The 22,317-nt window shown below is 40.7% G+C and overlaps 1 protein-coding gene across 1 annotated transcript in view; it reads left to right on the top strand.

The window, feature by feature from the left end:
* The window catches only part of LOC3290518 (allatostatin-A receptor), a 64,916-nt gene extending 43,648 nt beyond the window's left edge, over nt 1-21,268 (top strand). Inside the window, exons 3-5 of the mRNA XM_061643482.1 lie at nt 976-1,134; nt 11,795-12,030; nt 17,501-21,268. Of these exons, the coding sequence (XP_061499466.1) occupies nt 976-1,134; nt 11,795-11,896 (261 nt within the window). The 3' untranslated portion in view covers nt 11,897-12,030; nt 17,501-21,268. The remainder of the gene's footprint in view (nt 1-975; nt 1,135-11,794; nt 12,031-17,500) is intronic.
* Nucleotides 21,269-22,317: the final 1,049 nt, after the last annotated feature.

Genomic DNA, 22,317 nt, shown 5'->3' with positions numbered 1-22,317 from the left:
TTTCATTCCATGTTATTCCACCAGTCAGCCAAATATTGTACTTTGAACTGTTTCTGTGCGAGGAACGAATCAATTTAGCTTCGATGAAAACAGCATGAGTTTTATTTGATTCATAGTTAAGAGGACAAACACTAGTTTTTTGACAATTTGTTGACAATTCCGACAGAAATCAGGTCATTAACGCTGACAAATTAAGTGCGTGCAAGATAAACATGTGAAAAAGATCCTTAGAATATTGTAGAAAGCTTATTAATATTAATTATACTCATTAAGTGTCTAACCCGCTCTCAAATTGCAGTTCCCAGCTGCTTTAATGCAACCCATTTAATTTCGTTTGCATACTGTAGATTAGCACGACGTTATGCGTGTGTCATGAGAGTGTGTTGTACATCTGGCAAAACGATTGTCGTTGAGTACAAGTGCCATGCTACATAGTAAAGCGGCAATCCCGGCTCGTCATCAGCAGTGCTCGACATGGGGGACTTCACTCTACCGTACCAGAGTACACTATCCCAATTTCAATTTTATGCTTCAAAGGAACGAGATGCATCGGACACCATGTAAAAGCGGGGTCAACATGTTACTGCACATCACGGTGTAAATACAATCTCATTAAAATGATAATTGCTTTGCAGCTTCCACTAAGGGCAGTTGAAGTAGTTCGGAGTGTTATTTTATGGACGTTGGTTTGCTTTTGATAACGCAACACAACTGTTTGCAGATGGTAATTTGTTCAAAAGGCGGACGTACCGACACCACAGGCATGGCGGTTCGCTTCCAGCTGTTATCATGTGATGTTCAGCATCAGTTGGAAGTGGAATTGAGAAACTTTAAAATATCTTTTACGACACTCTTCATTCCTCTGTGCAATTTTCGCGTTGCGTCATGTGAGAATATAGCTTCTCAGTGAAATACAGTGAAACATTCTTGTAATTAATTTTCTCTAATTCTCTTCATTCCGTTTCATGTTTACAGGTCATCCTGGTCCTAAAGAGTGTGGACGTCTTTAAACCAGACACGCATTTTAAAATTTCACTACAAATCGTCTCGCACGTGCTGGCATACACGAGCTCCTGTATAAACCCGCTGCTGTACGCGTTCCTGTCCGAAAACTTTCGGAAAGCATTTCGTAAGGTAGGTTTACATGTAAGGTATCCCCTGAGGTTAATGTGGTAATTTTTTGTTGGTTTCTGCTATCGATCAGATTTGTTCAGTTGGTTCCCCTTCGCATTAGACACAGGGCATAGGAAGCTGTGGTGTTTTCATCGTTATTTTCATCGTCTGTGGTTTAGTTGTCATGACTAGTCATCTCACCGCAGTGAGCTATTTGTTATTCCATTATGTTTTGTTGAGTAAGAATGCGGTACCAGCGTTGCCGAGCAGTAAGAAATTGTATCGTTTCGCTCTCTCTCTCCCGTTTGGATGAAACAATGTTCTCTAGTTCTGTGGTTTATGGTTTGCGGTTGTTCTCATCTTCGGTTGCTAAGGATCTCCTTGGGCGTGGTGCTTTATCCTATTCCTTTTCCTCACCAAACATGTCACGGTACATGCTATTTTTTCCTTTAAAAAAACTGAATTCCAAGATAAGCCATGACCGTAAATGGTGATAATGTTTTAGGGTATTTTCTTTAGATACTATACTATTGGCTAATACTATAAATTGGCCGGTCTGGTGGTACAGTCGTCAACTCGTACGACGTAACAACATGCCCGTCATGGGTTCAAGTCCCGAATAGACCGTGCCCCCATACGTAGGACTGACTATCCTGCTTTGGTAACAATAAGTCACTGAAAGCCAAGCTTACTTCACTAATGGGTACTGGCAGGCCTTGACCGACAGCGGTTGTTGTGCCAAAGAAGAAGAACTATACTATAGAGAATTTATAGAGATACTATAGAGAATTTATAAGAATTTCACTGTGTCAATATAAGCATTCATGTCTATGTTACTTTGCTTCTTGGAATGTTTGTTGACAGTACATTTGAGCCTCCGTAGAATGTAAGTTTATTTTGCAATCGGGTTTGGATATTCTTACTTCGGGGCAAACAATGTCTGAAATGATGTTGTTCTGTGCAGTTGGTTAAATATCTTCAACATACCATTGTTTACTTTGGAGTTTGTTTTAATGAACACAATATACCTATACGGCGAGAGGAATCTCGTAGATCATGACCAAATGTTGTATTTTAAGGCTGTCTGTAAATGAATGCATTAAGAAGAGATGTTTTCATGATGGATAACAAACATACAGACTATGAATTACTCGCCGTAGGATATTGGCGACTGTATGGATGTTACACTGTGTAGAATATTACGTACCGAAGTTTTTATTCACTCTTTTCAGTTCAACAGAATGTATTTTTTATTGAACACAACCTTTTTCCTCTGAAAGTCGATCTTTGAGATGTTCGAGCATGGTACAAATAAATAACAAAGATGAAAATTTTTACGCACACGCATGTTCTTGGCATGTTGTTTATATTTCGTAAGGAACTCGAACCTGGTGCCCTATTTATGCTACAACCTGTAACATTCTGAACCTAAGAGATGAACTGCAATTGGCAGAAAAACATCTTTATCAATCAACGGCATCAAACATTCAAGTAAAATCATTCCCATGTTTCCCTTTTTCTGCCTCTCAACCTGTGTCCTTTTCCAAAGCAACCACTGTGAGGATTTCGAGGAAGACGGGTAAAGTTTGCTCACGTGTTTTTGCCGTCATTTGCGGCACCTCTGTGTGATGAGTGTGTTTTCCGGTTGACGTGACCGGAAACAGAATTGATTTTCATCGATACAACTGGACCACCGAGGCTAGGGAGAGGGTCGATCGTTCGGGGCTAATTTGCATTTTGCAGCTTTTGCAGTTGGATGGAGCCTATGTCAACACATGGCTTACGGGTTGTATTTTATTGGTCAGTCTGCAAAGGGTCGTAAAACGTGACGATTGCTTCAAGGAGAAAATAATCAACCTGATCCTGAACCTTTGTGACAAAAGTGAAATGTTACATTAGCTGATAAGACACAAACCGTATTGAATGGAGCTGACATTCAGGTTCACCAGAACTTGTGCAAAGATTAAATTTACGACGAATTCCAATCATTTTTGCATCTGACACGCTTACCACGAACTGTTGACTGTTGTATTTGAATGTCAAATTGCGGAAATTGCAGTGCTGACAGAAGAAGCGCAACGTATGTCGAATGAAATTATGTAGCTTTCGTTCGTAGAAATGTGGACTGATGTTCATTGGATGGCTTTTCAGAACAATTGCCGGCTTAGAGCTCCCTGCTGAGAGTGGAACATGTGAAAAGCGGTAGTTTGTTTCATGCAAGAATAGAGCGGACGCATTTGCAGTGTGTTCCCAGGCTCTTGGTGATTTCATTTCCGGTCTTGTTGTGTGAGGTGACATTCTGATTACGTATGCTCATGGCAGTTCGCATCGATGAACGGCATCTCATCTCAATCATATTATGTTTGGACTTATCCGCACTGGGTTTGCTCTGTATCGTTCATCTCTGCACCGTATCCAGCTTAACTCATTCCTTCCAACCTTTCGCTTCCCTCCACAGCCTCTCTATCTTTTCAAACCGTATTGCACTTTTAAGTTTAGATACAAAACAAACTAACCTGCCATTGATAGTGTGCAGAAGTGGAGAAGCAATTTTCTTTCGGCTTCATTATTTGGTTTTACTCTCAATGGCTTTCCATCGGTTCCGATTCAGTTGATCATCATTTCCCAAATACTATTTTTGGCACGTAATCTAGAACGATTGCCGCATGGTAAAGGAGAAAGGTAAAACAAAAACCATACGAACGTCATACACTTACCCGCACGTAGTGGTTCTGCGGTATTTCTGGCCGTTGGAAATTGTTTATTTGAAAATTGCTAAACGACCAGCGGAAGAGGCCGTCTTTGCGAGGTGCGAACTTACGGATGGTGCCCGTGTAACGGACGTTTTGTTTATGTGCGCTAGAGAGAGAGAGAGAGAGAGAGAGTGTGTGTGTAAATAGAGTCGTAACATCAAGCGATTGCAGCCAGACGGTGAAACTTCTTCGAGTCGGTGCCGAGTTGGCAAGGGCTTTGATTTTGATCATCGTTTCTGTCATCATCTCAATTGAGCTATTCAGTATGGCATTTTTGCTTCCATTTCCTTTTATTAAAACGCTTTGTGCATAAATGTATGACCTGATCGCATTGTTAGTCACACGTGTTGCTATCGATTGGCAACAGCAGATAACAGCTACTTCCTGTCAACGTACAGAGTTGATATATGATGCAATTTAGCTGGGCGCAGAGGTAGTAAAAGCTTGTTTGGTAAGTTCCTAGAAGACGACAAATAATGTTCGGGTAAATAATAGAATGATAAACAGAAAAGATTGCCGTTCGGTGTGGTTTTGATGGGTCATAGTTTTGCATATAAAGTTCATAAGTCGCAAACCAGTTGCTTGGGTCCTCTATTCTCTCCAAAAGGTCACACTGTCGCTGTAGCATCAGTTTGGACAACAAGATACTGACTTGCAGCGAACGTGTGTTGATCTCGGCAGCTGCACACGTCATCGCTGCTCGTCGCCAAGATATTTCCACTTCAGAAAAATGTGCAATGTATCCGATGTCATGGGCATTCATGGCTGACGGCCAGCCCAAGGCTAGAGAGATTCGTTGGTGTATTCATACTGCTCGCACCGACGGCAGTATGCAGCAGCATTGGCGTGGCATACGAAACAGCGGCATTCGTGCCGAGAGAACGATTTTCTTTTGTGCTAGGAAAATGGGAAACGATCCAACGAACCAATGATGAAGACATTTTCACTGCACAACATCCGAGTTCATCCGGTCAGGTGGGAAAAGGTAAAGGCAATCCAGGATCGTGGTGTACCAGCCGGAAGCAAATTGTCGTGGAAGCTCTCTGTCTGTTTTGAAACGATTTCCCGAACGATTAAAGGTTAATGGAAACGACGAACAGGATAAAGCGAAGTGTTGACCGCCCACGGTCAGGAATGGTGGCGTTGTTTTTATCGCTGCTCACAACACCATGGGAGCTCTCGGCCAAGGTCAAAGTGTTTGTGTGTCTGTGAAAAGGCAAATGAGAAATATTCGTATGATGGTACAGCTGTCAGCAACGGTCTCATGGGTTGTGAGAAAGAAAACGGAGTGTTTTTATTAAACCGATGGGAATGGGTTTTTATGGTGGCAGTGGTGTTGCAAAGCGTATTGATTGTGGTGCTTAGTGCTATTTTAATTGCAGCAAATAGGCGAAGATCATACCGTGCGTAGCTGTTTACAAGAGGATTTTCAAGCTACCTACGTAAGCATAAGAGTATCAAAATCTGCAGCTTTTCACCCGCAAAAGATTCAATTATATGCACATTCAAGTTTTACATTGAGTGTGCGATTGTTTTCGACTTTCGAATAAATTCAGTGCCAAATTTAAGCAATAATAATAACCTGCTCAGTCATCTGACACAACACGACACTGCGTAGCATTTAAGTGGTAGCCTTGTCAACACAAACGTCCGTTTCAAAGTTTATTCCACAATCTAAATATACATTTGATTGCCATACTGTATGCCATACTGTAACCGGTTGGCGTTTGAATGTATGGTGGAGCTTGATATAACTTGCGTGACAGTTAACGCACCAGGGCGAAGGGAGAGTTTGTTGGCAACGTTCTGAAGTGCATGATCTTTTTCGCAATAAAATGTCAAATGGATGAATGCTACGAACGAGCTCGCCCCTTTTCTCTAATACAAAGTTATCAAATAAGCCCTAACCTGGGGTGAGTATGTATTCCGCATGAAAAGAATGTATTTCCAAAACAATGTCACTGAAAAGACGTACACGTTGAAACCGAAAGATGTGGCTGTGTTCAGTGCATTGTTTCCTAAAATGTTAAAATTATGGCTACAACCAACTGAAGTGAAGTTTAAGTTACTCATGAGCTTCTATAGCCCTTACCAAGGCATGCAATAAAAGACGACACTTTTGTGCTTGTTACACTACAGATTTTTTCCCACTTCAATAAAAGCATCTCGCAATACTATCGTTTAGGATGGGAGGTGGGAAAAAACAGAACGTGTACTATATTTTGGCTGTCAAGTGACCCTTGGTGGTTAGCTGTTTCGAGAATGTTTAACATACTTGAACTTGATTTTATGACCAAGTGACACAGACAAGCATCGCAAGCACTCCACCGGCACGAAGCGATCGCCCGTACGCGATGGTGGTCTTTGAGTGACCTACTTTCCGATAAGCTATTCCTCATTCTCGAGAGTCATTACCTTGCGCCGTCATTGTTTCTCCCATTTGTCCGTCTTCTCTGTCGCAGGAGGGACCAGTGTTGATAGGCACAGCGACAGGCAGTGCCATCTCTTCACCATCCTCACCACTACCACCATCACCATCATCATGCTGCTGCAAGACACATTTCCGACACTTGCCGGCAAGCCATCTCCGGACCACGGCCTGACCGCCTCCCAGAGCTAACACACCGCTGAACCACACTGGTGGGACCCGATGTTTAACCTGATAAATATTTAATACGAGAGTCATTTCTGAGCCCATAATGTTAAAACCATGGCGAATGGGCTGCCGGGAGTGGCGTTGGCGTGACATTTTACTGCAGAACGCCAGGCCCAGAGAAAAGATAGGCACGGAAAACGTCAGCGTAGGTTGTGAGTGTCAGTGTTTGTTCAGCCTGCTACTACTCACGGCCAAAAACCACCGTAGAACGGTAGTGACACAATGCCGAAACGAGACCTCACGCTTTGACCGTCGCTTTGGCCGCTCGAGCGTTGTGGGAGGTGGCGATGGTTTGCTAAATCGTTTTCATCGGAATGAATTTATCCTCCGCGCTCGGTCGGAAAACTCGGCTAAAGTGCTCCAGAACTGCACTCAGTGGGGAGAGACCACCATCGTTTGGATTATTTACGAGTAGACGCTTGCATGATCGGGATGATGGCAGTTGTGGGAGGTTGGTCGTGGTTTGCGTAGTGCAGGAAAGGCTCCAGGGTGCCTACAATCTGCCGAAAGATGGTTTCAATTTGGCTTGTTTTGAGATACAGGCGTCTCTGTCCCGAGATGCCCGCTGTGCTTCCATGTTCAAAAGTTTGCTACTACATCATCTTATGAATTTTTCATTACAGTGTCAATGCTTTTATGTCTTTCATACAATTGCTAAGAAAACATGGCATCATGGGTGGATGATCTTGGTCTTCGCCGAATTTGTTTATGTGCCTAATTGTGCCAACCGTATGACGCAGTTAGATACATCATCAATTTCCCATCGAATGAAACTGTTGCATGTCTGCTGCCGCCCATTCGAAGCATGAATTTGCATACTTTTTTTGTGCGGTTGGGTTGGGTTGGGCGGCTCACGTCATGAAACAATGGATTAATGCGACAGGTACGGCGGCTTTTCTGGATTGCAATGACGGGGCGTTTCACGTTTAGGCACGCACGCAAAACGAACCTCAGCAGGACATTTGTATTTGAGCGTAAATTCTTATGTTGTTTCATAAAACTGTTGGATTTATGTACCACAACACAGTACCGTATCGGTTCGTGATCATATCCATCCGAGTGTGGATTAAATCTAGGTCTGTCTTATTCAATGATTGGTTGGAAACATGCGTATATGAGATTTACTTCTAATAAAACTCAAACTCCATCCGTATCATACGGTATGAACACGTGTGAAAGCCTTTGAATAGTTATACTTTGTTTCAGGCTAAGTTTTATGTTCCATCGATACTATCAAATCATATTGTTCTGTTTTCAAATTATGGCCATATTTTTAAAGTAAATGAAACATTGTATTGCTAGTAAATCATTTAAAAAGCATAATGATACGATGGGATGCCAGTTCCCTATAGAAACCACGACCAAAACATGGGAGCAATCGAAAGGCCCTTCTTAATTTTACCATTTGTCATATTTGGTGCAAATTGTCAGTAAACACAACTTGGACAGTTTCATACCCACCGGGGACAGCGATAGCGTGCTGCTCGATGCGCCAAATGGCAATGTGACAAATGCTGCAAATTCTATTGAATAGCAACTCGTCCAACTTCGGAAGCACAGCCAGGTATTCAACGGAACTCGTCCTTGTTTCCAACCAACCAACCAAGCTATCCTGGGAGATTTCATCTTCCCTTTGGTCCCGGTACCCTTGTCAAAGTTTACCCATAACAGGGAAGGGTACTATTTCCCTGATCTGTGGTATTGTAAACGATAAAATTTAAGTTAGATAAAGCAAAAAGAACAAATAAACACAAAACGATATTTACCAAACAGTATCGAAACTAAAGTATCTAAACCACTAGGGTCCGTTTCTCCCTTCACTGTAATAAACACACAGTGTGTACAGTATGTACTGAGACAAAAGTTGACACAGTTGTAAATGAAGCTACGAGTTAAGTTAAAATAGATTGTAGAAGTTTGTTACATGGTTCATGCTGTTCCTGGGATCGTGGTGATTTATTTTACTATATTCATTCCGGTCCGTCTTCCTGTTAACTTTCCACAAACAATGAGAAATCAATTTAGTTTCAACGCTCCTTAACGCCACTAAGCATACGATGAACCAGATTCCTGTGTATGTGTTCGTGTTCACTTCGCACGAAAAATGACAAAGTTAATAAAATTAAACAAGAGCGCTCAGCTTTCTCAGCAAACCTCGTATCGAATACGCATCGTTCCACATTTACTCTTCCAGCCTGGGCGTTGTTAGTAGTTCATTTTCCTCAAACTTGTCGATTGTAACAATATTTCCACATTGTGGAAATACAACAGATGGCGAATGAAACTCTTTCAAGAAGAAAAACGAAGGAACCGGAGAAAGTTGTTGCGGTGAACACATCAGAATGTCAGGAAGACTGACACGCTTGGTGCAGATGCTGTTCATGTTTTGTTTCCTGACTGCGCTAGTTGACAAACAAGATCGCGGTTATGGGTTCACATAAAATGAGTTCCGGCGTTTCCTTGCAGCGTCTCTATCGCGGAACTTGCTGGTTTGTTTTCTTATTTTTAAAGCTTTTCTTTCCCTTTTCTTCGTACCGACGTAAATATGTATATCAGCGCACTCATACAGCTGGGTGTGCTCTGACTGACTTTACTGTTCGCTCCTCGCGGGAAAGTTGTTGCTTTATGCAACTCAACACAATAGACTTCCCCCGTTGGGACATGTGTAGATGTATACCGGTCTGATGAGGAGCACATCCGTCACACGAGGAAAGGGTCGCGTTGATGAGAATGTTGGCTCCTGTGCTCCAGTGAACTACTATACACTATACTACTATACTACTATACTACTATACTATATACTATACAGTGCTGCGCTTGCTGTGGCATCTACTATACACGTGTGCTGCACGAGCTGCTGGCGTTCCTGGTTGTTGGTTGTGATTGTGTGCTGGCTGCTTTCATACCGCTCTTCACATCTTAACATGCAACTGGCGCACAACATGGAAATGTGCACACAGCACTGATAAAAGGCGTCCTTGTGGTACAGCGAGTGAAAGAAAGTGTCGGTGGGAATGGTGGATGAATAGCGCCAGAACAGATTGCTGCGGCAGATTGAGTGTGGGATGCTTTGTCTAAATGTTTTTGTTTTATGCTGCACGCGTACACTGCGGCTACTATTGCGATTTTAAGATCGTACCAGAACATACCGCAGTAGTCGTGCAGCAAAGGGGAAAAGAAATTTATTTAACGTACTTCCGTTGGGCACTAAGTACGCCCTTTGGCTACTAACACTGCTAGTCGTTGTATTGGTCCGGTAAGGTGTAATTAGCGGTCACGACAGAGGAGGGATGACATGTTGCAGGAAGTTAACGACAATTTTCAAATCGTCTGAAAAGTAAGCATAAACAATTACGGAGGCTGTTTGAAACGGTCGTTTGGCTAAGCGCTAAGTGCCTGGACGTACAGTTCATGAAGAGTAAAAGCAATTTTAACAGCAGGAGAAACAAAATCAATAACTCTCAGGATTTAAGGGAAAGTTGTACGCCCTAACAGTGCAAGCTACAGTTTCAATATAACAATTGTATGAATTCAAAAAGCTTTCAAACATCATTTTTTATATTGAATTTTATTGATCTGGTCGAAGGACCTAAACGGTTTTTCAACAAATATTTCAACAGCCATGATAAAATAGAACCACAAGGGCAATAATTCAACACCTTCATTAATCATACACAATGCACTAAATCCATCCAGAATCGATTTTAAGCTCACAGCGTCACCATAAAAAAACAAAACAGAGATTAAATGATTTATTGCACATACCACGCACACCAAGCTTAAATATGACTAATTTGAATGATAAATGTTCAGCGGTTAAGAGCAGTATGGCATCAAATCGACGGCCTAGGAAGCTTATCTTAGTTTGCCTCTCTTCCTTCTCTTGAACTGTACAAACCGTACGCGAACGCTGGCCTTGTGCATTATGGTGTGAAGTGCAGTGTTAAAACGTTTTACTTTTTATGCTATTACCACCACCACCAACATCATTCTAGGCATGCCCATTCATCATAGTAAATTGCATGCTTGCTCATAAACACTTTGCACCATCATCATTATTCTTCTGCTACAGTATCCTTCTGTATTGAGGCCGCTGTTGGTTGGGATTGTTGTGGTTTTGCCTTCTTTTCCCCCAGCAGAATGCCACTAGAGAGCTGTCCACAAACAGTCGATGGGGGAAAATGCTCAGAACAACACTCTCGACGTGAGAATGTAATAATGTTTTGCTGCAGTCTTTTTCTTTTGCTTGTAACTCTGTTAGCCTGAGCCGGATGCATCATGGTGCAACCTTGCTCGTACCGACAACCATTTAAAAACCTTTATTTAGTCTTCAAAAATGATTGTTTTAGCATTGAAATGGATAGTTGGAAGGATAAAGTTTGATTTGGAATTCGGTTCGGTTATTGCTTAAAGCAAAACTGATGTGCTCTTCAAAAGGCTTTAGCTGCGTACCATTTATCGTTGGAACCTCTTTTTGTAATAAGCATTTTAAATTTTTAAGAGTTTTTGTAAGCCTTTCCTCCCGGTCTCATAGTACAGTCGTCAACTCGTACGACTTAACAACATGCCCGCCATGGGTTCAAGCCCCAAATGGACCGTGCCGCCATACGTAGGACTGCCTATCCTGCTATTGGGGGGGATCAATAAGTCACTGAAAGCCAAGCCCACAAGTAGTGGTACAGGCAGGCCTTGACCGACAACGGTTGTTGAGCCAAAAAGAAGAAGAAGAAGAAGCCTTTCCTATCTTTGATTGAAAGACAGTATTTGCTTAACTTATTCTTTCAACAAACATGCACATCGACGTACAAGTATTAGACTCTTAAGGAAATAGACTCCTCGATTCTTTTCTTTTTGCACGAATATTAAAATTGAAACCCTTTCTACAACCTATCCTATTTTTTTGTAAATAAACACACACTTACTGATCCCTTCACTGTGCCAACGCACCATGGCGTACGCTCGGGAGACTTGTAAGGCAGGCGGTACATGGGCACAATATGCCGCGTAAGATAATGGATTATTGTTTCGGCAAAGTATTCGGCAATAAACAACCATCACGTACCATCCGCTGGGAGCATAACCGCCTTTACGTCACCTACCATTGTTGTTGACTGATGGGAGTCCTCTCAGGATCACGGGATCACGAGTGCAGGAAGGGATCGTCCACCATTCGACGGGCGGCCGTCTTTTCGTTTATCTAGCTCTCATGAGAGATTTACTACCATTTCATTGTGTCCGTGTGTTTCTTCTGTCTTTGTTGTACCATTTTCAGATTGTTTACTGTGGACCGGGGAGCCGTCGCCAGGGCAGCCAGCGACATATGCCACTGCCAACGAAAACGACGCGAACCGGCAGCTGTCCAGACATTTTATAACCGGAAACAATGGAGGAAACGTCCGTCACCTTCGTTTAATACACTCTTTGTTTTCGCACAGTGCAGCCCAGTGTATCCGTTTTATCCTGTCCTCGACAGATCATCAGCACAGCGGCACAAGCTTCTACGAAACGGTAAGCTTCTATGGGTTTTGGCTCATTTCTGGGAAAACAATATGTTTGTTGCTACAGTGTTGGATTATATCAGCATCAAGAGTGTAAAGAGGAGCTTCAAATAACGTTTTAAGCCTGAAACATAAAAGGAAATTTGACTTCAATTATTGCTGCGTCCGTAAATACAAAACATCAAACAGAACGTCTAATTAATTGCAAGAATTCAGTGCATATCGTTAGCTATACGACCAAACAAAAAGAAAGATTGCTTCCGAAATTCTGAGCTACATAAAACTGTTTGATTAGCCTAATAGAAAGATGAAATAGAATTAATACAAGCTCAATCTTCCAATATTTGCAGAGCTGTTGGAGCATAAATGAATTACACGCAAAATAAATTGTAAGAAATCCAATAAATCATTCAACAAAGCGGTTCTATTTTAGCAACTTAAAACTTTCCACCGCTATCGACCGGGGAAAACACAACAGAAAAACAGATTGGCTGTGAGGGTGAGTTATGGTTAGGATCAAAATTAAGATAGGGCCGCTGCAAAAAGAAACGAACCCACTTTTCAAACCAAACACGAAAGCTCATTATCAACTCGCCTCGAAAAACCATTAATCGGATTTGGTCTAACACGATCCAGCCCACGGTTTGCAATTAAGTTTGTGAGTGTTTTTCCTCTGGTGTGGTTGGCGTAGTATTGAGGTTTTCCTTCCAGGAAATTGTATATACTTTGGATGTGGCTAAAGTTTACCTAAACCATTGGGATTGTATTCATTTTGGTTAACCAGTCAAAATTGGTTACGTCTAAAATCTGAAAGTTTGAAGAAATCTTGTCCACCCACTTACTAATTGTTACGGGTGATCATGGGAAGCTGACAAGGTTGTTCAATCCAGGACAGCTATCTATTGAACGGTACTCCCAGCAACTATACCCATATCCAAGGCTTGAAGTTACCTGATTTTGCTCTTTCATTCCACCTTCCGTATGACAAAGCCCTCTTGGGAACGCACTGATCCACACCGTACAAATCTTGCTAAATTGAACAAATTTTGCTAAGAAATTCCAGCCGTACTCTGGGGTCATTCCCATGGGTGATGGAACTAGGGGTTGAGTTGGTAAAGACTAGAAATGTTTGCACTGCTTTTATCGTGCCAGGTTGCGTGAGACAGCAAGCAAGTAATCGGTAAAATTAAATAAACTTCCTATGGTCAAGCGCTGGAAACACGGTAGGCCCATTCCTTTCGCTTCTTGTGAATACTTGAGGTTAAGATTAAGTTTAAGCTAAGTAAATACAACTATTTCAAAGTAATTTTTTTATGATGGTTTAAGGCTTGTGTACTTTTACTTTTAGTGCTCTATTGCTGAGAAGGAGCTGCTAAAGACTGATAATTTTGACTTGGAATATTTTTTTTTTATTTTTTAATTTATTCTGATCTATGAAATGATTTCTTATGCAAAATGAAGCAAACGATAAAGACCTTTGGATAACCACGACAAATATGGTACAATGTATCAAGTCAAGCTGGCAACCTACCCACGGGCATTACGCTTGAATGCAACAGCTTAATGCCCAATGCATTTAGTGCCACAAGACAAATGACACAGCACTTTCCACTGTCACAGCGCTTTGTGAAACTTAATTAAACGGGCGCACAGGCTAGTCCATCCTTTAATCAAAAGCATTTTCTCATTTCCGGTCATCAGCTGGTCTACCGGAGCTGGCGGGCGGTGGGAACATTTAGTTCCTGGAACAAAATGAACGCTGAGCGGGAGCAAGCAAAGCTACTTAAAACAAATAGAAAGCGGACAATGGAAGAAAAAGGATAAAGTTGAAAATTTCTTCTTTTCCTTGTTTGCTCATCTCCGGCTCATCCCCGTTGGCAGTAGATGGCCGGATGGCCAATGCGGTGGTTTAGTGCACTTTAGAGAAGAAGGCAGAAAAAAAGCAAAATACTGTTTGCAAGGAAATTGCAAAGAGGTGTTTCCAAAGATTCGCTTAAGAAAGAGCTTTGTTTAGAAAGGGTCAATCTGCAAGTATCTATCCAAACATTCAGCATACGGGTACGGGACAAAATGCATGGGAAGGCAAAATTAGTCAATTAAAATGTCGATCTGGAAAAAGATGTTGAGCTCTCTGCATCTGTGAGGAGTCGAAAAGAGTAATCATTTAGCTATAGACTAATAAAACTTATTCTTATAACTTATATAAATATGTGATAAATGCGAATTGTGAATCATGGTTTCGATAGCGCAAGTCGTACATTCATAGATCACCTCCAAACCTGGTGCTTATTTATGTTTTTGCTTGATATTTCATACTAAACGTGCTTTGTGTGTATAAAATACGTATCCGGGCAAGTTGTTTTTTATTGTTTATGCCATCGACACGAAACGACCATAATTCTTTTGACTTCGATTGCTTCATAGGTGGAATGTGATTGTGTTTGTGAAATGAAACTGCACAGTTTGTTGCAAGAGAAACATCTTCATGAAAATATTGCCAGCATTGTATTTATATTGTTGGTGAAAAATTTCTTTATCAATCCACATAAATCTCCAGGTGGTGTCTGTTGTTTCGTGAGTTCGATATCGATTGCAGAGCTTCCTGACTCTGAATGTACGTTTTATTACTAACAGACTGTTGGGTGCGGTTTAATGGTGTAGTTGGGATATTTTCGATAAGGTTTTTGCAACATACATTGTTGGATGGTTTTTTAATTTGCTAGTGAAATTTCTAGTAGAAAATAGAAGAGAAAGTCAATGCTAACATTTAACTTTGCACATAACTTTTCATAGTTATTTTAAAAAAAGGTAGCTGTAAAATTAAGGCATAACAAGGGACTTATGGACCATCGTTTATACACTTGCGTAATGGTTGAGCTTAATAATACTCTGTTATGTTGCCACAATGCTCTGTCCTGCTCTGTGATTCACCGCTAACAAGAAATCAACATCTTAAAATTCAATTGAATTGTTGGCCTAGTACAGCTGTGAACCAGTGTACTTGATGGCAGGATAAAGTTTTACTTACACAAATGACGACTGGTTTCATTCAAGGCTAGCAGTTTATCTTTATACTGCAAGAGCAATTTCACGCTTTCACAAGCAGAAGCGTAGACTTGAGAAATGCTGCGAACTTTCAACTATCACTCAACCAAAGTCAAAAAAGTGTTTCCGGTGATTTGTAAAGCCGAGTAGAGCAAAATCATCCTACTTCCTGCTTCACTTTTTATCAAAAATGTCAAGAAACTTCAAAGAAATTGCGTAAAAATGGAATTCGCCCCAAAAAAAGCACATCGTGCAGACAGTTTTCCTCCACAGTTTCCATATTTTAAAACATTTTTCGCATTTTCCATGTTGTATTTTTTTATTGTATAATATTTTCCAATGATGTGTGGTTCCTGGTTCTTATTTTCGACAGTTTGTGGTTAGGAGTTTTCCCTCGACCCTCATAAACATGAAAAACTTTAACGAAAAATTTGTGACCTAGAGGAAGTGGATAAAAGTTTATAGCAAAATAAAAATAGACAAACCGACGCAAGGAGCAGTTAGGAGCTGGGTACATTACAGTTCCGGTACTTTGAGCAACGATATACGGTTGCTCAGGTTTCCATTGACTGTACTAGAACGCACGCTACCAGGATGTAGCCTGCGGGATGCAGGGTAGGTCGTCGGAATGCCTAGAGTGACGGACGTACGGAACGGTAAAGTGAAGAAAGCGTACGAGTAATAAAAAGAAGACTGGATGCCTTTTTCCCTTCCCGTAATGATTGACCCTGTTCTTTCTTCGGTATGGTTTCGGGGCTCGGGACTCTGCTGACGTTCAGCTGGTCGACTGGTGAGTTCCATTTCCGGCTTAGATTAATATGGATGGATAACCGGTTCGAGATGAGAGCAAGATTACTGGCTACATGGCACGTAAGTGAAATTGTGTGTTCCTTTATCGAAGTTTATGAACTTAGGCTTTGCCGGCCAGCAACGAACCACAATCCAATTTCGGTCCATGATCTTTTTACGCATTTGCCACTGCGGTCTATGGGGCTAAGCAAATATGCATTCGTGCTCGATAGATAGGAAGTTCCTTGCATTTACCATTACGTTACGCTGTGTACGGTTTTTATTTTATGAACAGATGAATTGCACGCTCCATGCAGCAACGACAACGACGTTGATTAAATGGTAGAAGAAAAAATAAATATTTCTATATATTTTTTCTCTCAACCAATTGTTTGATGTATTACCAGTTCCGACAGCGTTTTTAAAGCAGGGCTTTTCTCGAAGTATTGGGTAATAGATCACTGCTAATCTTTAAAGTTCATTGATTTAGAAAGTATAATCGTCGAAGTACTGCATTCGGTCATTACTGGCATGTGCGTGGAAAACTATCTTCCGTGCTAGGGAAGAGGTTTTGTGAAGTTATAAATATTTCAATCATTCTATGCAATAACACCTGTGAAGCAAAAGAAAGTACATGCAACAGGCCAGGTAAAACGAGAATTTCAAAAAATTAACTCGTATCTAAAATCTATAAAAGTCTTATTAAATGAACTGAAACTTGTCCTCAAATTAATCGTTCCTAAGACGATGATACTTGTTCAACAACAGTGAAAGCTGAATATTAATCAACAACCGAACGGTAATAGTTATTACTTTCTTTTCGCTTGCCTGCAAACTCATGCCCTTGCATCTACTTGCATCCGAAGAACTCAACCGATAATACAACAGATACACAGCAATATTAAACCAGCTGTACAGTATGCTTTATTCTCTGTTGGTGAATGTGTCCCTGGTATTTGCTTGTAGTGTTTCTATGCCAACAAGATTCATCCCCCGAGGGAAAACAAAGTTTAAATCAGTACAGTATCTTTAAAATTAAAACAATCACAACCGCTCAAAGTTGTTTTGAGTTAACTTTATACGTTTATTGTTGCATTGGTAGAATGTTGGATGCATATTGCATACAAAATTATTATGAGCTGGATTTATTTCAGTAATATTAAGAAATCATGACGATGTAAGGGAATTATTTTTAAAATTAATCAAGTTCAATCATCTGCATTATATTGTTTATTTTCCGCGTTAAAAGAAATATCATAAAAGTTCAGCAATTTGATGCTGGCCGTCTATACCAAATCAAAAAAGGAACATTCCCTCGGGTGTTATAACCAACAAAAAGTTTGTCGTTAGCTTTCACCACAATGTTACGACAGAAGCACAACGTAATGAGTTTTTATGTTTAAGGATATAAACCAGTTGATAGAAATAAATATCTAGATAAATAAGGTTAAAGTAAAACACTAAAACAAAGGCAATAGTAATTGGTTAGTGCAAGTGTTAATTTTGTCATTCCACGGAAGTTAAAATTAAGTATTGGCGAGTGTTTACTCAGAACGAAAGGAGAGTATATTGAACATGTGCATTCGTACAATAAATGCTGAATAATAATTAACCTTGCTTTTATTTTTTTTCTATTTTAATTACAGGTTCACTCCAATGGCTTAACGGTGATGCATACCGAACCAACCAATCGTTATCATGATCACTCTCATCATCATCTTTATTATGAGTGGTAGTAATTAACAGATCGTTTGGTACCGCATGGTGCGTTTATCATAATGGACACAATTTGCAGGTCCAGCCCAATGTCCTACTTTATTCAATTTCATCTACGTTATATGAGGTTGCGCTTGATCGTTACTGTACTGTGCTTTACAAGTTTGTTATGTCAAGGTAAAAACGTATAACAGATTCAAAATAAACAATTTTTTTCGAGGCGAAACTTACGCTTCTGCCAGCAATGATCGTATCAAGAGCGTGTAAATGACAGGGTTCAGTTCGACTGTGGAAGACTAGCACAACGATTTACATTAGCTCGAAAGCAGTTTATGGTTAGAGATAAAACAAATCAGCCACTTTATTCGAGATGTTTCCTATTGTTATTAAACGTTAAGCAACGAACTGAACATATTCAGTCCTGATACAGGATCCATTGGGGTGGGCGAACGATGAGAACAAAATCGAGCTACGGCTGTTGTGAGTGGTGTTATCCATTTAGAAGCGCCACTAACGAGTAGTAAGTACGATTCATTCGACTAACAAGCGCAAACGAAGTAAAATAGAACATTTCTATGTGTAAATAATTGCAACTGATGCTTGACAAACAATACTGAATGGTAGTGGTTGGTAGGTGTACTAGGGAACAAAACCAAAACCTAATGAGAACAAATACTGTACGGACTTGTTTCTCGCAGTATAATAGATGAAATGACGTGGTGTTAGGAAAACAATTGATAGTTGGTTTCAAATTTACCATTTCAGTGAAACATAATCCCTAGATAAGTCTCAAACGTTAGTAACTGAACAGAGCGTCATACATCCAACGAACTGTGTGGTACAATTAAACTGTGCATGTATAGCGTAACACGCACTGGCGGTTCGTTGCTTGATGTGTGGCTTTGCTTTCAAACGATTGAGGCTGGACAAATGAGCCCCACCGGTGTTCTGCGAAGATCAAGTGCAGGAATGGTTTGTGTACACGTATGAAAAAAAACAAACAGAGAAGCAAAAGTAAAGGATACCGTGATTTCCCATGTTCCATTCGCGTCTGGCACTCTTGTAGGAGCACCTGTGCTGCTTACGCCATGCTTTGCTTGCACGTGATGACTGCCAAAAATCGATTTGGATTTGTTTCGGGTCACCGTTTGAGTTAAGTACGTGACATCAATCAAATCGAGCGTACTAGCGGATCACAACACCATTCCGGTACACGTGTTGGCGCGTTGTTTCGTGATAAGCTGCCCTGCACAGTCTCGCTATACGGACGGAGAATTGTGTCGCAAACAACGCCAGCCAAAAGGGGTATCAGATTGTATGCTGATGCTCTCTGCATTCCTCATTTGTGCAAAGTTCATGCTGGAATTTGGTCGGCACCACTTTTAGGTCTCTAAAAAGCGCCCCGATTCGCGCATTGTGCTGTCACAAAGCTATTTTCATCAACATCGCCATCGTCATCATGAACATCATCATCATCCGCATACTGTTCACCGTTTGGTTTTGCAGAGTGAGGAATTTTGGGAACTGCGGCGACAGTTTGCTATAAAAGTTCCTTCTCACCATTCGGGCGCACATTTGGTAACGGTCGCATCGAAAGAAAGACGCTGTGGATGGTGGAGCACGCCTGGTTCGGTGGTACGCGAACGTCATAAATCACTCCTTACTGTACTCAAAAATACCTATATCAACACATCACCATGTGCGTCCCGAGAATGGAAAATTATACCGAAAGCCGCTTGCAGAACGTGGGCTCATGCTTGTATAGCTGTACTTGTAGGAGCGTGAACTTTCCCATCCATCAGCAAACCAAACAGTGGCGTAAATATGTGTCATTCGATGAACAAAAACGGAATGTACGTAAAATCCCTCATTTATTCTGCGCGACACAAAAAAAAACTCCAAACAACCATGTGCTTTCCTGTCGTTTTGTCGTTTGTTTTGCTATCCTTTGCAGCTGCTGCGTGGTACTTCCTTTTATAGCAAACTCTAATCAGCAAACCATTTCACTGCACTTCTTTTCACGGAACACCACTCTTTAAGCCTCCGATTGAAAGCAAAAGCCACACTGAAATCAACGGGGTAGATTCATCAGTGCGACAGTGGGTAGTGCGTTCGGTAAAAGTACTAATAAGAGTTTTTGTTACGCTTTTCAAATGGAACGAATAGCAGAACAAAAACCTGATGCGCCATACGAGTGTGTACAAAAGTATCTACAGTATCCGAGCCGAATGTCAATGTTAGGTTAGCGCTGTACGTAAATTACACTGCTGTACACGAAGCTACTGATTATAGCGTTCGAGGTAAAAAGCAGCGCGTGCGTGTGGACGGAGTGATAAAACTTCAGTCAATACGTTCAGTTCAGAGTGCGAAACAGGAGAACTTTTGCGAAAATATGTCCGAACGAAAATTGTAACTTAAATAATATAAAGTATAGTATAGTGTCTCAAAGGATGCAAAAAGGTAAGGTTGCGGGTTAAATGGTAACATACGAAGTACCAAATTAAAATATAATGAAATGTCGGTCATGGCTTTGAACAAACAAATGAACGTAGGAGAAAGGATAAAATTGGCCATGATTATTGAAGCTATTTTCACACACTGGTAGTACGAAAAACAGGAAAACCCGATTGCCCGAAAGCTGTACCCACTTCAAACGGCACAATGATTATAAAGATAATGCAGGACGAGCAGATTCGAGGATAACGGGTGAATGTGTGTACACAGGCACTCCCCGGTATCCACCCATGCAGCACGATGGTTTGATATGAGTCAGTAAAGCAAAACTTTATCAATTTAACGCAAGGTTAGCATGTAACATAGCTGGCAGCTGTTGGGGTTTGCGGTTGAAGCGCTTCAACGACTATCATACAGGGGGTGAACAGCAAGCGAGGAAACTAAACATCACTTACACTCCTGTTTTATCCAATGTACGGCAGCTCTAGTGAACGTGTAAGTATGTGATGTTAAAATTGAACGGATAATACAAAAAAGAAAAACGTTGGAAGGAAACAAAAAACCTAACTAAACGATAAAAACGAACGTCAAAACGCAATCAAATGTCCAACCACAGTGCGTAAAAGGCAGAATGGTGTGTGTTTTGTTTGAGGTTTTTTGAGATCTTCGTTTTAGTTTACATAGTCCGCGTTAATATGCGTGTATCATCACCACAACACAAACCATGCAAAACGAACGTATTTCCTGCGGTATTTGTTTCAAAAGTGAACAATAAAAACTTTTTAAATCAGAATATTGCAGATGGCTACGCAAAATCAGGTAAAAATTGTATTTTAGCAGGGCTATTTCGGTGTTAACTTGCCCAGTCGCAAGCAGTCCACTTAAGTTGGGATGCAATTTATAATCGAAATGAAATTTTCCTTACCAACCATGAAACAAGGGACAAAACGTTGACCCAACAACAGCGTGCAATCATTGAATGAAACCATTTGTGCGTGCTGTAAGGAAAAAGTAAACTTTTTTAGATCTAACGAAATAACAAATCAACCAAACTATTAACAAATGCAACCGTACAGGGTCTCAACAATTGGACAACCGATTCGATAGAGAAACAAATTCTTTTTTTAGCCAAGTCAAATTAACTAACGCGGTCAGAGGAATCGCTCACCGATTGAATAGTGTACGATAAACAATTTTTAAAGTCTATCCAACAGTTGAAACAATAAACCTTTGCCCAAAAAGCATTACGATCGGTTTTTCTATTGCAGTTGTATTTCGGATCAACTTCTAGCAACAAGGTAAAGTATTGTAGGAGAAATAGAAGGTAAATGATTTGGAAAAGTATTAATTTTAATGATAATTTTGCTCATTAGTGCAAGACGATTGATACGGTATTATTTTGTATTTAGTTTGAACCGTAAATGTGACTGAACCCTTTTGCAATGTCAATTATTTATTTTTCGTTCTACGTTACACGACAATTATTGCCGGTATTTGACGTGTTCGATAACAAACCAGTAAAATAAATGGAATGATAAGATAAATAAATGGAAATAATATAAGATGCAAATGTAAGCAGTGAACCATATTGATTTCCATTGTTTTCATTGTTGAGATAAACCTATTCGTATTTCATATATTTCAAAATAAAGATTGCATATAAATCATTCAGAATGTTACGTGTTTAGATTTAGTTGGAGTACGGTGCTCAACAACAAAGTGTTACGTGAACGTACTTAGTATTTGATTGATTTCTGGTGGTTGGCTTGGCTTTTACACTAGGCAAGCTTTTGATCGGGTACAGTAAACTTCTTCTCTCTAGATACAGTTTTTTTCCGCACTTGCATATCACAAGTTTTATCCATTATTCAGCACCATCCACCAGGCGTCTCCATTCCGCACATCTCAAGGCAAACGTTTTGCGCCAGCGTTGCTATCGTGGTACATCTCATAGCACCATATTACGGGAATGTGTACGTGAAGTTGAAAGAGAGAAATTCTCACGACCACATCCGTTGCCACTGGCAGCCGGCCACCCACCCTTCACCTGTCCCAGGTAAACTGCCAGTCGTACAGGATTATTTATGAGCATAACCGCATAACGTCCCCCACCATGTACAGTGTGCTGAATGTTTCAGGGCGCCCCGTTCCACCAACTGACTACGGGGGCAAACTTTTGTCAAGGTCAATTTCCTTTCTTTATTTCAGCATCCGGACGCAAAAGTCAAACCAAAGTTACATACGAAAACGGATCAAATATATCAAACGAGAACTGAGGGTGCGTAGTTTTGCA

This window comes from Anopheles gambiae, chromosome 2, assembly GCF_943734735.2.
Source record: "Anopheles gambiae chromosome 2, idAnoGambNW_F1_1, whole genome shotgun sequence".
In the NCBI taxonomy this organism is placed as follows: domain Eukaryota; kingdom Metazoa; phylum Arthropoda; class Insecta; order Diptera; family Culicidae; genus Anopheles; species Anopheles gambiae.
The sequence above is the reverse complement of the archived record's forward strand: the minus strand, read 5'-3'. Positions and strand labels throughout refer to the sequence as shown.